The 13856-nt window shown below is 36.7% G+C and overlaps 1 protein-coding gene and 1 long non-coding RNA gene across 2 annotated transcripts; both read left to right on the plus strand.

Moving 5' to 3' along the window:
* Positions 1-1579: 1579 nt before the first annotated feature.
* LOC144346188 (uncharacterized) lies at positions 1580-10971 on the plus strand. The gene is made up of 2 exons (XR_014929993.1): positions 1580-1633; positions 10801-10971. It is a non-coding gene; the product is annotated as an uncharacterized LOC144346188 (long non-coding RNA).
* Positions 10972-11093: 122 nt separating this feature from the next.
* Positions 11094-12515, plus strand: LOC100377461 (medium-chain acyl-CoA ligase ACSF2, mitochondrial-like). The gene has a single exon (XM_002732202.2). It carries the CDS (start codon positions 11094-11096, stop codon positions 12513-12515), a length of 1422 nt encoding a protein of 473 aa, XP_002732248.2.
* Positions 12516-13856: the final 1341 nt, after the last annotated feature.

Genomic DNA, 13856 nt, shown 5'->3' on the forward strand with positions numbered 1-13856 from the left:
CCTTTTATTTTGGCTACGTTGCACACCAGCGCCGACATTGTTACACTGTATCAACGTAATCTCAACGCAACTTTGAATGAAATGTAAATGCTGCCTCCAATCTAGAAAATACTATCGCAAAACGGTTGGAAATAATACATTTAACGGCAGAATACGTCCTAGCAATAAAATTAAGTGACTTCTAAAGACTGAATGTCTTTTGCGAACTTCGTATACGGTGCCCGGTTTTAGGTAAAAACCAACGTTAGCATCACGTTCATGTCCTACCATCGCCAACCAGCCTACCGGCTTCTTTTCATTGGCAACCGGACTACTTTTATTTTGTATACACATTTTCGTCTGCTATTTTTATCCAGTTCAAATCATTCAGCAACATTTTTGGCATATTAAGTGTACATCACATGGAATACTACGATTGAGAGAACTTGGTCATGGTGTATGTTGAGTTTTATAAACCCTGAAGGGCTCTCGGAAGATCCCCCACAGTAAAATTAGCGATTGCCATGGAGGCGCAACCATCAAGATCAAAGTACCAGGAGGTTTCTGCTGGCGACGTTGCGACGTTACCCAGTTCCAAATAAAAATTACCAACGCCAAATGAGCAACATTTTAACCGGTAATCAAGATTCATTCAATCCACGGCTAACAAATTACATCACAAGCGAAGTTGTAGCGTGCAGCTCAGCGACGACCACTGTCGACGAAAGTCATCCCGTCAGTGGAGTACCGCAGTAGCATGGCATGTTTGCAAATGCAAAGTTCTGTGGAGGAACTTTTAACTTCAACATAAATTTGTGTCAACCCTTCACCATTGTATTCAAACGAATCACGTGGTGTGCCGTTCTTCTTCAAACCCAGAATTCAATCAATAGGGGAGTTTCAGTTAAAAAAAACACATCGCAAATCATGATAAATCCTGTTGTGTATCAAGCGTTGGTGTACAGTAATATATATATTAACAACATAATTGGTAACAACGTATGTCAAGTGAGTACAGATATAATCATTATGTTATTCTTGCTAAATAGGTAACGGACATTTATGAAATGCAGTGACTAGTACGTATTTTTTCATTTTCGTAATCAGTCGGAATGTCTGATATTATTTTATATACAAGTGTTGGCCACACAATGCAATGTTGAAGCGATGGTCAATACTTACTTGGGACACTTTAATATAAAGGGAATTAATTTATTTAATTCGAGTGATTCAATAGTGTACAATTATTGAATGTTTTGTGTGAATTAGGACGAACCATTGCGTAAATTTTACAGTGATAGGGTTACTGTGAAACATATGGGAATTTTCTAAACCATAATTACCTATAAATATTCCAATATGTGAATGTTGTCCGTTTAAAGTTCTGTTCAGTGTTTTACTGTCATTAAAAATGTTTACACAAAGTGTACTCCCCTGATTTTATATTTACATGATATACTTTTTACAGTTTCGCTCAGCAGGTGTTTGCAAATAAACGCAATATTCACATCGCCTGGGAGATTTTTCTGCAGGTATTTGTTTAGATTTTGGGTTGGTTGTAAATAAATATGCAAATGCGGGTGTGTACCGCTGAGGATCATTGTGTGGGTTGTCCCAGTGTCATCTGCTAGTGGATTTTGTCACAGCTAGGTTGGTATGTATTTATTTAAAACAATCATCTCAATACTAATCATTTTTGTCGACTTCCGATATCTATGAGAAGAGTAACAAGTTGTCGTCACAGTTATCATGTTATCATGGAGCTAGAATCCATGCTGCTATTGACGTCAGCTAACTTGAACGTTTTGATCTATGTATTGAACGCAGTGACTTTACTTGCAGGAATGATCTTGCCAACAACCACTATATTTGTTGGGAAATAACGCGTGGTTACCAGGCTGAAGCATACCACCAAAAACTGCAAATAATGTTTTCTACTGATCTATAGTTAAAACAGACATCGAGTGTTCCCCCACCAAGCTGGTAACAGCGAATCACAGTCCTTGGCATGTCAATCTTTTGTAATTGATTGATTATTACGTCATGTCCCAAACCTACGTATAGTGCTGTGGTGTTGATCGGTAATGCAACCAAAACGGAAGCAGCACCCCCAAAACGACAATATATATATTATACAAGTAACCTGTAGAATGCTGTGTGGGTAATATTTTTAGGCAGGACTCCAGAATGAGTACCTACACTTTATGCAATTTTTTTTAATTATGCTAATTTATTCATGACGTAGCAGTTTCTTTGCTCATGAATATTCATTAATTTGTGGGTCAATTCATTCTAAAAGGGGGGATATATTATTTGGGGGGGAAGAGTTAGAAAGGGGGATTAGCAATCCTTAGGGGGGCAATACAAAAGAACTTGCAATATTTGAGTTCCCATCGAATTGTCTTGTCCACTGTACCACGAGTGCCTTCACACAAATGATAGGATTTAAGTCCTACTTATAGGATCAATGTTTTCACTAGCATTCAAAAATCATACTAACCGTACTGGATTCGAACCAGCGATCTTTCACATTGCCTACATTGTACATATCCGCCTGAACCATATGGATAGTCATGCAAATGAATGATTTGTTTTCATATTTACCTTTATTGCAAATTAGTGTTTGCCAAATAAGACTGGCAGGCAAGGGAATTGAACCCGTGTCCTCCTGATTACTGTGTAGATAACTGAACCACAAGACCACAATTGATTGACTGCATGTGTTTGCATTTGATAAGACTATATAGTGTGTATATATATAGAAATACGACATATTTCTATTATTGTGTTACAATTGTCCAAACAATTGCCAATTTTGTGTTTTTACTTGTGTAAACTATATGCATGCCATAACCCGTTAGTGTACATCTTGCCAATTGGGTGTTTGCCATTTGCGTTGCCCATACCTGACCCGACCCTAACCCTAATACCAAGACACGTTCCTGTTAATAATTCCGTTGCCCATACCTGACCCGATCCTAACCCTAATGCCAAGACACGTTCCTGTTTATAATTCCGTTGCCCATACCTGACCCGACCCTAACCCTAATGCCAAGACACGTTCCTGTTAATAATTCCGTTGCCCATACCTGACCCGACCCTAACCCTAATGCCAAGACACGTTCCTGTTAATAATTCCGTTGCCCATACCTGACCCGATCCTAACCCTAATGCCAAGACACGTTCCTGTTTATAATTCCGTTGCCCATACCTGACCCGACCCTAACCCTAATGCCAAGACACGTTCCTGTTTATAATTCCGTTGCCCATACCTGACCCGACCCTAACCCTAATGCCAAGACACGTTCCTGTTTATAATTGCTCAATAATGATACTCTGTTGTGCACTGTCTGCGGGTAAGTTGCATTGATGTCAACTGATTAAACAAGTCGCGTTTAAGTAATTTCCACTATTAACAAGTGGTTGAATTGTGACAATAAATGTGTGGACAAATATTTGAGATAAATTTTGGTCTAGACAACTCTCCTTTAATTATTTTATACCATTACAAGTTGTTGAATTGAGAGAATAAATGTCTCAACAACTATTTAATACTTACTTTGGTGTAAAAAACTCGCGTTAATTGATTAATTCCCACAATTATGTTGGTCACGTTGTAGACATCTCTCGTTTAATTATTTTACACCATTAAAAGTTGTTAAATTGAGAGAATAAGTGTGCGGACAAATATTTTAGACTTATTTTGGTGTAGACAGCTCTCGTTTAATTATTTTACACCATTACAAGTTGTTAAATTGAGAGAATAAGTGTGCGGACAAATATTTTAGACTTATTTTGGTGTAGACAGCTCTCGTTTAATTATTTTACACCATTACAAGTTGTTAAATTGAGAGAATAAGTGTGCGGACAAATATTTTAGACTTATTTTGGTGTAGACAGCTCTCGTTTGATTATTTTACACCATTACAAGTTGTTAAATTGAGAGAATAAATGTGCGGACAAATATTTTAGACTTATTTTGGTGTAGACAGCTCTCGTTTAATTATTTTACACCATTACAAGTTGTTAAATTGAGAGAATAAATGTGCAGACAAATATTTTAGACTTATTTTGGTGTAGACAGCTCTCGTTTAATTATTTTACACCATTACAAGTTGTTAAATTGAGAGAATAAATGTGCAGACAAATATTTGAGACTTAATATTTTGGTGTAGACAACTTTCATTTAATAATTTTACACCATTACAAGTTGTTAAATTGAGAGAATAAATGTATGAACAACTTTTTGAAACTTATTTTGGTGTAGACAACTTTCATTTGATTAATTCCAACAATTACAAGTTGACAGAATGAATGTATGGACAAATATTGACCATTATATTTGTGAGTAAATACCTGTTGTTTAATTAATTTCCACCTCTACAAGGTTGTTAAATTGAGAGAATAAATGATACTTGTTTAGGTGTAAAAACGTGTGTTTGACCAACTTCCACCATTGCAAGTTGTTAAAATAATGAAATAAATATACTGGTATCATTGGATATTTGATTTAATTGTGAAACTTTCTAACAAAATGTTAACTGCTGGCTTCGAACACTCAATCAACAATTCCGCAGACACAGTATAAATTCCACAACACCACAGAAGATATTCGTCTGTTGCCTGAATTGTTTTCGTAATATAGGGAACGCCATCGACACTTTAACAAAACTTACCTTGACTTGGGTCTTGTTCATCTCTTGTCACAATTTGGAATCTGTTGCGCGTCGTCCAATTTAAGACGTAAGTTATTTTATTATTTATTCATTCAGTTTTGTTTGGTGGAGTTTTGTGAGGTTTATTATTTTTTCGCGACGTTCTTTGTTTACTTGTTTACGGTGTGAGAGATTTCAGTTTATTTGATTTACGTTTTTACGGTAGCTCTGAGCGAGACTCTAACCCACTGTCTTTTCGAGCTAATTTTGTTTTATTTTGATGGCACGCTTGCGTACCACGCCACGCCTACTCCAGTGTTCCGATGAGTTGAACGGAAAAGCCAAAACGATTGCTGGTTTCTGATTGCTTCGATTCTGGTGAGTGTGTATCTAGTGTGATTCGAACCCATGTCGTTTGTATTGGGCGTTTTTTTTAATTTCCCATGTTGGCTACGCCGTAATATGCAACCACTTCCCCCGTTTTATTGTGATTTTGAGAGTGTTTAAGGATGTCTATCCACCCGTCACGCCATGACCCAGTTTCAACCACACGGCCATTTTGGAACAGAGTGCGTGACCCTCGGCGTGACCCGACTGACTATATGATCGTTTTGTTCAACTGTTAAGCTAGGATTTATTACCGTTATTATCATTATATTGTCACATGATTTGTTTTACCTTATGTGTAATGTCTTAAGTATCTTTATTGTAATTTGTATATACCAATTCGTATATACCGAGGAAACGACCCCGATTGAAGGTCATGTATTTTGTGACGTCACCAATTCGTGTACAGGTACGGCTTCTAGATCCGTGCCTATTTTTATATGGATTTTTGTTGCATTTGCAGCAAATAGTTACCAAACAATGAGAAATCTATAGGATTGGATAAACCTCTCAGCTGGCTTCACATGCATAGTTCAAGCCCGCCTAACCGGTGCTTATACCAGGTTTTTGTTACAGCTGGGCGGTCTGTGGTTACAGCTTCATGTTATGAGTAGTCGCAAGAAATTGACATTACAATAAAAAATACAAGACTGGCACTCCAATGCAATTAATAGCAAGTGAAATTCCTCGGATTGAAACATAGACTTTGAAGTCACTGGTGTAGCAATACAATGAAGCAATGAATAACTTCAAGTTGGCATAAAGACGAGATAGTTTATTTAAACAGTGCTGAACTAGAAGCTGAAATTATAATTAAGTTAGTTGTCATATAATTTGTTTATTTCAATTTCTCCTAAAGTCAAATAGAATACATAGGTGAATGGATGTTTTGGGGTGTAGTTTACACTATGTATGGAATGGTAGGGTTGGGTGTCATATAATTTGTTCATTTCCAACTCTCATGAAGTCACATAGAATTTCACTTATGGCATTTTCACTGGAATTTATTTTAGCGGAAAAATGTTTACAGTGAAAATGAAGTATTTCACATTATTACATATGTACTGCAGTTTATTTTGATTCGTCCCTGAAATCAAAATCGGTATTTCCACATCACATATGCAAATGAGGTCTGAGAGCAAACAAATTAGTCCTTTCAAGAGTAGCGTTTTTCGAAACATGGCAGAAATAAACTATATTTAGAAGTACGATATTTTACCCTTGAGTACATGAATATACTTCAAGTTGCCGACTGAAATAAAATTTGAACAACAGTAATGGTACTTCTAGGCAGTCACTTATTTTGACTAAAACTAATTTGCATATCACCCATGCAATAAGGTTTTTGGTATTTTCACAGTCAATATGCAAATGACATGGTATTGGCGATCCGCTCTACTGGAATTGCTATTACAATCACTTTTGGGTGTCTTGGTTTGGCCGATTTCGCTCAAACTTAGCAGGTAGGTCACACCTTCATCAGGAAAAATCTGGGGAAAAATGTGCCCACCGTTTCCACAACAAAAAAACTGATTTGTTGATAGCTTCGCGCTAAATGTATCTCCTTCAACAAATTTAGGATACAACACCTCAGACATAGCTTTTTACTTAGCTTGAGTGTGGGCACAAAATTATTTTTTGTCAAATCCTAAAACAAATTCTGATCACCGTTTCCATGGCAACAGCCAAAAACCGATTCTTGTAATACCTTCATGCCAAATGTATCACACCGTACATTTCCATGATTAAAAAGCACGGACGTAACTCATTCTACTCAGCTTGCGTGTGGGCAAAAATTTACTGTTTTTTTTATGTCTATTTTCATTACCGAGACAATGGGATAACTTTTTACCAGCAACAGCTTTTAACTCCTCTCTTAGCTAATTTTGTTCATACATGACAGGCAGGTCGTACGGTCACTAATTGGAAAAACAATCCTGGCCCACAGTACCATGGCAACAGCCAGAAACTGTTTTTTTTAATACTTTCGTGCCAACTTTATTACCTCCTACCAGTCTTGTAATAGCAATGTTTAAATGATTATGCCTTTTATTTTGGCTACGTTGCACACCAGCGCCGACATTGTTACACTGTATCAACGTAATCTCAATGCAACTTTGAATGAAATGTAAATGCTGCCTCCAATCTAGAAAATACTATCGCAAAACGGTTGGAAATAATACATTTAACGGCAGAATACGTCCTAGCAATAAAATTAAGTGACTTCTAAAGACTGAATGTTTTTTGCGAACTTTGTATACGGTGCCCGGTTTTAGGTAAAAACCAACGTTAGCATCACGTTCATGTCCTACCATCGCCAACCAGCCTACCGGCTTGTTTTCATTGGCAACCGGACTACTTTTATTTTGTATACACATTTTCGTCTGCTATTTTTATCCAGTTCAAATCATTCAGCAACATTTTTGGCATATTAAGTGTACATCACATGGAATACTACGATTGAGAGAACTTGGTGTATGTTGAGTTTTATAAACCCTGAAGGGCTCTCGGAAGATCCCCCCACAGTAAAATTAGCGATTGCCATGGAGGCGTAACCATCAAGATCAAAGTACCAGGAGGTTTCTGCTGGCGACGTTGCGACGTTACCCAGTTCCAAATAAAAATTACCAACGCCAAATGAGCAACATTTTAACCGGTAATCAAGATTCATTCAATCCACGGCTAACAAATTACATCACAAGCGAAGTTGTAGCGTGCAGCTCAGCGACGACCACTGTCGACGAAACTCATCCCGTCAGTGGAGTACCGCAGTAGCATGGCATGTTTGCAAATGCAAAGTTCTGTGGAGGAACTTTTAACTTCAACATAAATTTGTGTCAACCCTTCACCATTGTATTCAAACGAATCACGTGGTGTGCCGTTCTTCTTCAAACCCGGAATTCAATCAATAGGGGAGTTTCAGTTAAAAAAACACATCGCAAATCATGCAAATTCAACATTTTCAAACCAGTATACTAAAACAGAAATGCTCAGCGATACAAAAAAGGATAGATATTATTTTTCAGTATACACATCTCTGTTGATACTATCCCTCACATATTCTACTCCCAATTATTCCTGCATAAAATGGACTAGCCTCTTTTCATGTTGACATACGGAGTAAAATCACGGCCCCCTATTTTCAACAACCAACAGGGCTTCGCGCCATCGGCGCTCGCGAACTTGGCCTTCGGCCAACTTATCGGCCCCCTGACGTGAAAGGCTGTTAAAATTGGCTGTTGCATACACTTTCGCCGGTCTGGAAAATATGTTTAATTAGTTCTCATTCAAGCAACAATGCAGATTTCCCAATGGGAGTGAAACTATTCGACTATGGGTGTTTTGAACAAAAAACGAATAACCCTGGAGTGCACACAACACACTGAATTTCGGAACAAATCTTGCATTATTTACAGCAGCAGAATACCACAGAAATATCAGACGAAACATGTATTTCGGCCTGAGCCCTCTCTATTGCAATTCCAGAAATTACACCCATATGTGCATCCAATCTCAACCTTGGTATCACCCACCCCTGAAAACAAACTCTTAGTACCACGCTGAAGTGTTTGGTAAAAAGTGGCCTTATAAACAGCCATTTAATTAAAAAATGGGGTGGGAGGAGTAAGCCGGTGCGTATTTGTATTACTGTCTGACCACCGAGTTTGCCATTCGCCATATGCATTTAATGATTTAAGCCATATAAACAAAAGCTACAACCAGTATCAGATTTGACTACTTGTTCTAGGAAATGAGTGTTGTGACATGTGGCAAATGTCCAACTGTCTTGGGTAATAAGATTTGCTAAATTTCAACTAGAAACAGGTATACCTATATGTACAAAGCCAGTGAATTTGATTCAAGCAAAAGAAACTGCGTCTACATATATAAAAACACATGGACAGAGAATATTTTCTTGCAGCACTGAATGTGACAATTGCTGTATCATCTGTGCTGATTTGGTGGGTTAAACCCACCTTAAATATGCCACACCAGTGGCACACCAACCAAATTGCGCCCGACGAGGAGCTGTGAAGGTAGTCAAGAAAAAACATTGACTGAAGCTTTGCAAAGGACTAAATTGTTGTGAATAGCAACAAAAGTATTGGGAAAGTCAAAGACAGTGAAAAAAACACACAGGCTTATAAATACTAACTTTTTAGGATCTTTTAATATTGGAGGCAACCATTGTTTTATGGGGGACATAACTTGCGGGGAGTTAACACCCATGATTTTCAAAATGCCTTGAACAATAAGAGTTTTTTTATTTTTCAGTGGACCAATAATTGCATTTGACGGGGATATGTAAAAACTCTATCACAACAGCAATTAAAACAGCTTGCTTCATTATAAGTATCACTTCCCTGTCAATTTAGTGGTTCATGCTTATTTTAATCCAAACATAACAGGCCAATTCTATCAAATCTTACTGGGTCAAACTTTCATCCAATCAGAGCATTCCAAATAAAGACGAATCCCCACAAACGCTAGAGAGCGCTCTGACCATTCATCGTATTTTGCAAATGATTTAATGATGTATTTATCTATATTTAGATGTGATGCAATTTTAAATTAACTTTTTGTTGAACGATGGTCTTCATCCATCCATCCGAACTCATATTTCAGAACCGTGTGGACCATATTTTTTCATTCTTCACATATACCCAGTACTTTATCAGGGACATATGTACATGCAGAGATTCACCAATGAATCCAAGATGTCAGACTGGCAGCCATTTTGTTTTTTGAAAATGTGGTGTCTTATGCATGCTTTGTTTCGGTACATAGATTATACATCTAAGGATACATGTCTGTGGCAATTCGTTTCGAGATCAGATCAAAAAATGATCGACTGGCAGCCTTCTTAATTTTTGAAAATATGGTATCAAGGACATATTCATTTTCATTCAAATTTGTAGTATATATCATACATTATAGATTACCAGCGGCCATCTTCTTTTTACCCATATTACTACACATATATGTGACTTTTGGACCAGTTTTATTCATATTTGGCACATGCATCATAAATAATGGAATACATGTCATCTTGTTTTTTGGAAAATATTTTGGACAGGATTTGTCGATTTTCATTCAAATTTGTTACAAACATTATACATGTTGAGAAACATGTCTTGATGATTCTTATCGTTTTCGAATTCAAAATGACCGATCTTTTTTTTCGAAATTATCGTTGACATGTTATGTTTTTCTCTTCAAATTGTACATATTACAAACATGTTCTTGGCAATTGGTTGTGCAATCGGATCAAAGACAGTTGACCTCCTATAATCTTACTTTGTGACTACTATATCTCTATACATGAGCCTGGACAAATGAAATTCAGTTTGGATAAAGAAATGCACGAATACCATATCCTGTTTAATATTCAGATTTTGGAAGAGTCATTTATTACATCTAATTTTTGTTGATACTAGACCAGCCAATTATGCAGTTCCAATTACTAACTAATTTTGTCCATATTACTTTATTTTTGACATTAATAACATTTCCCCTAATGCTAACAGGGATATTTCATTAACAATCCTTGTCAACGAACCTGTGTGGAGAGATCGTGCAATTGAACACGATGAAAATGTTTAGACCTGATTGGCAATAGTGAGGTGATGCACTTTTATAAAAATCTTCATTATAACAGACCTGCACTTTACTATTTTTATTCTTTTCAACAATAAAGGCAATTTAAACATTGTTCTTGATACATACACAATGTAGTAACAACCAAGACAATTAATACTGCTTTTATTTCTTCATTTAGACGGATACAGCTAGGACAACATGGCGCAAACAAGATTGACTCAAAGTTACGTTCATCAATCATGTATTCGTCCATTCAAAAACATCACAGTGGGAAGACTTCTTGATAGTGCTGCAAACAACTTTCCTAACAGAGAAGCACTAGTATTCATGGAAGATGGCACAAGAAAAACATTCGCTAATCTACACCATGACGTGAATCGGATTTCTGCTGGTCTACTGCAGTTGAATCTCAAACCAGGGGACCCCGTTGCCATTTTAGCTGATGAAAATTACAGGTTCATTTCAGCTGAGATGGCTGCAGCGACTGCAGGTTTCACATCAGTGCGAATCCTCCGATTGGTGTCACTAGATGGATTGAAAGACACGCTGAATAGAGTTGGATGTAAAGCCTTAATAGTTGGGATAACTTATATGAACCAAATAGAAGTTCTCAAAAATATCATGTCATCACTGGAAACATCTACATCGCATAACCTTAGTATATCAGAATTACCAAATTTGAAACACATCATATCTCTCCTCGCAGATGAATGTCCAGGTGTCATCAACATTAAGGAATTAGAGGTTCTTGGAGATAATGAGGCTGCGAGATTGTTGCTGAAGAAGGTGAAATCTGAGACAGACATGGATGATTTCCATACAATTGTCTTTACTTCGGGAAGTACTGGATCTCCAAAGGCTGTTTCATTAACTCATGCACGTCACAACGACTATGTATTATTCATGAAGAATGCGTTTGATATCACCATAGATACCGTCAAAACACAGCGGCTGATCTTTGCACATCAAGACATATTAGTCAGTGGAAGTTTTACGTTTTCAGAAGGTGCTATGTTGACACTTGGTGCAACTATTGTGATCTCCTATCCACCAAACAACACAAGTTCCTTACTGAAGGCCATACATCAAGAACAGTGTAACATAGGTCTACTATTTCCAGAAGTTATCTATGATATTGCAAATCATATGAATATTGATGAATATAATATCAGCTGTTTTCGCTATCCAATTCTCATCGGAAGTCTATTCTCTGAACAACTAACAAAGAAAGTATCCTTGGTGACTTCGTGGGAACTATATCAGCTATATAGTTCGGTGGAATGCGGGTCAATTACATATCAGAGTCATCGTGTCCCAATGAAAGAGAGAATGTCTACTGCTGGCTACACTGCAATGTACGGGGAGCTTAAGATTGTTAATGAAAGCAATCGCATAAATGCTATTAACAAACCTGGTGAAATATGCTTTCGTGGTCCATTTCTTTTCATTAAATATTGGGGAGACCCAGAGAAGACGAGGGAAGCGAAATCCGAATGTGGATGGTTCCATACAGGAGATGTTGGAATAATGGATGATAAAGGTTGCTTGAAGATTTTGGGACGTAAAGATGATATGATAATAAAAGGAGGTGACAACATCTACCCTACTGAAATTGAGTGTTTGTTTGTTGGGCATCCAAAAATTAGGCGACTTCAAGTCGTTCCTGTACCTGATGAACGATTTTTCTCTGAGATTTGTTTGTGTGTAATACTTGTAGATGATGTATCATCAACGAAAGATGAATTAATTGAACACTTAAAGGGAAAGATCCATTCTTTCAAGTATCCGAGATATGTGCTTTTTATGAAGGAATTTCCGATGACCAAAACCTCCAAAATTAAACGTAAGGAGTTGGCAATACAAGCAGCAGAGATTCTAAATCTTAATAACTAACCTCACCATTCTATGGAAACGTAAAAGGTGAATTGTATATTTTTATTCTATCAATCAATAATTTATATAGGTACAATAGTATTTATTACAAAAATGTAAACATGAGGAGAGGAGGAAATATGCCAATTATGCAATCCAAAGTAAAATTAGTTATTTATTGTGCATGCACATCTAAAATTAAAACCATTGCTACATATCAAGCTGACATTTATTTGAGAAAACATGTGTAGATACAAAAATAACACACAGGATGCAAATGTGTTACTTAATTGAGTTAATGCTCAACTGCCGATATTATCAGACATACAACTACACGGACAAGCATGTACAAATTACTTGTTATAGAATCCACTTATTATGGTTCAGTGGTTAGCGCATTAGTCTACATTAGCGAATCTCACGTTGCTTGTTATGTGAATTTTCGTTTGCCTTTAATTATTTAAGTCGTCAAATACTCGTTTATGTACAATAATACTTGTGTTCGTACCAAATGTTTTACTATTCCTAGGTTAGATGGGTACCCAAATTCAAAAGGTATTTCCCTGGTCAAATAATAGTTTGTATGTATATTGAAACATAGAATACTTCTAACAATAATGTTGTCAACGCTAACATTTCATATAATTTTAATACCAATAATCAGATTTAATTTGATTTCAAATGTATATCATTTACGACTTTGTGACATTCCCTGATAAGTTATTGTTTAGTATAAACTCGGGAGGTAAGTGTACAAATGAAGATAATGCAAGTGTTTATGGGCTGGCCGGAGTCATTATTTTTTTTTCAAGACAATGCCCTTTGACCATAAATGCAACATTTAGTGTTGATTTGACATCTAAAACTTGAAATATTTTGAAATTTACCCTTAATGGTTCGAAGAATAAGAATACATCATACATGTATGTCTTTCTCGGATTGCAGCCAACTGCATTTTATGTCCTCCTTCGAAATCGGCCCTTGTATTGGTCATTAGTATGTGGATTTTATATAATATAAAGCTACTATGTAAATACGTAAATAAACCAAACCCTTAAATATAGACATGCGCAATATAACATTTTAAAATGATTGGTCACAGAACATGTTTATGTCGTTGAAGATAGTGGAATAAAATTGTGTTTCTGCATAGTCATGTCATCTCAAGTAAGTGTTACGTAATCAGTATGTCATTCGCTCGCCACTAACTTGCAAATACTTCTTCTTTCACAAGTCATATCGCAGACTCCATCCAATAATAACAATTGTTTTCCGTAACGAATCCAGAGAAGCACGTTTTTTTTGGGGGGGGTGGGGTGGAGTCTCTAAGTCGTAACCAAGATACTCGCTCTGTAAATTTAC

The sequence above is a fragment of the Saccoglossus kowalevskii genome, chromosome 7, assembly GCF_978046115.1.
Source record: "Saccoglossus kowalevskii chromosome 7, keSacKowa6.1, whole genome shotgun sequence".
In the NCBI taxonomy this organism is placed as follows: domain Eukaryota; kingdom Metazoa; phylum Hemichordata; class Enteropneusta; family Harrimaniidae; genus Saccoglossus; species Saccoglossus kowalevskii.

Coding starts and splice junctions, on each gene's coding strand:
- LOC100377461 (XM_002732202.2), top strand. CDS start 11,094: ATGGCTGCAGCGACTGCAGGTTTCACATCAGTGCGAATCCTCCGATTG.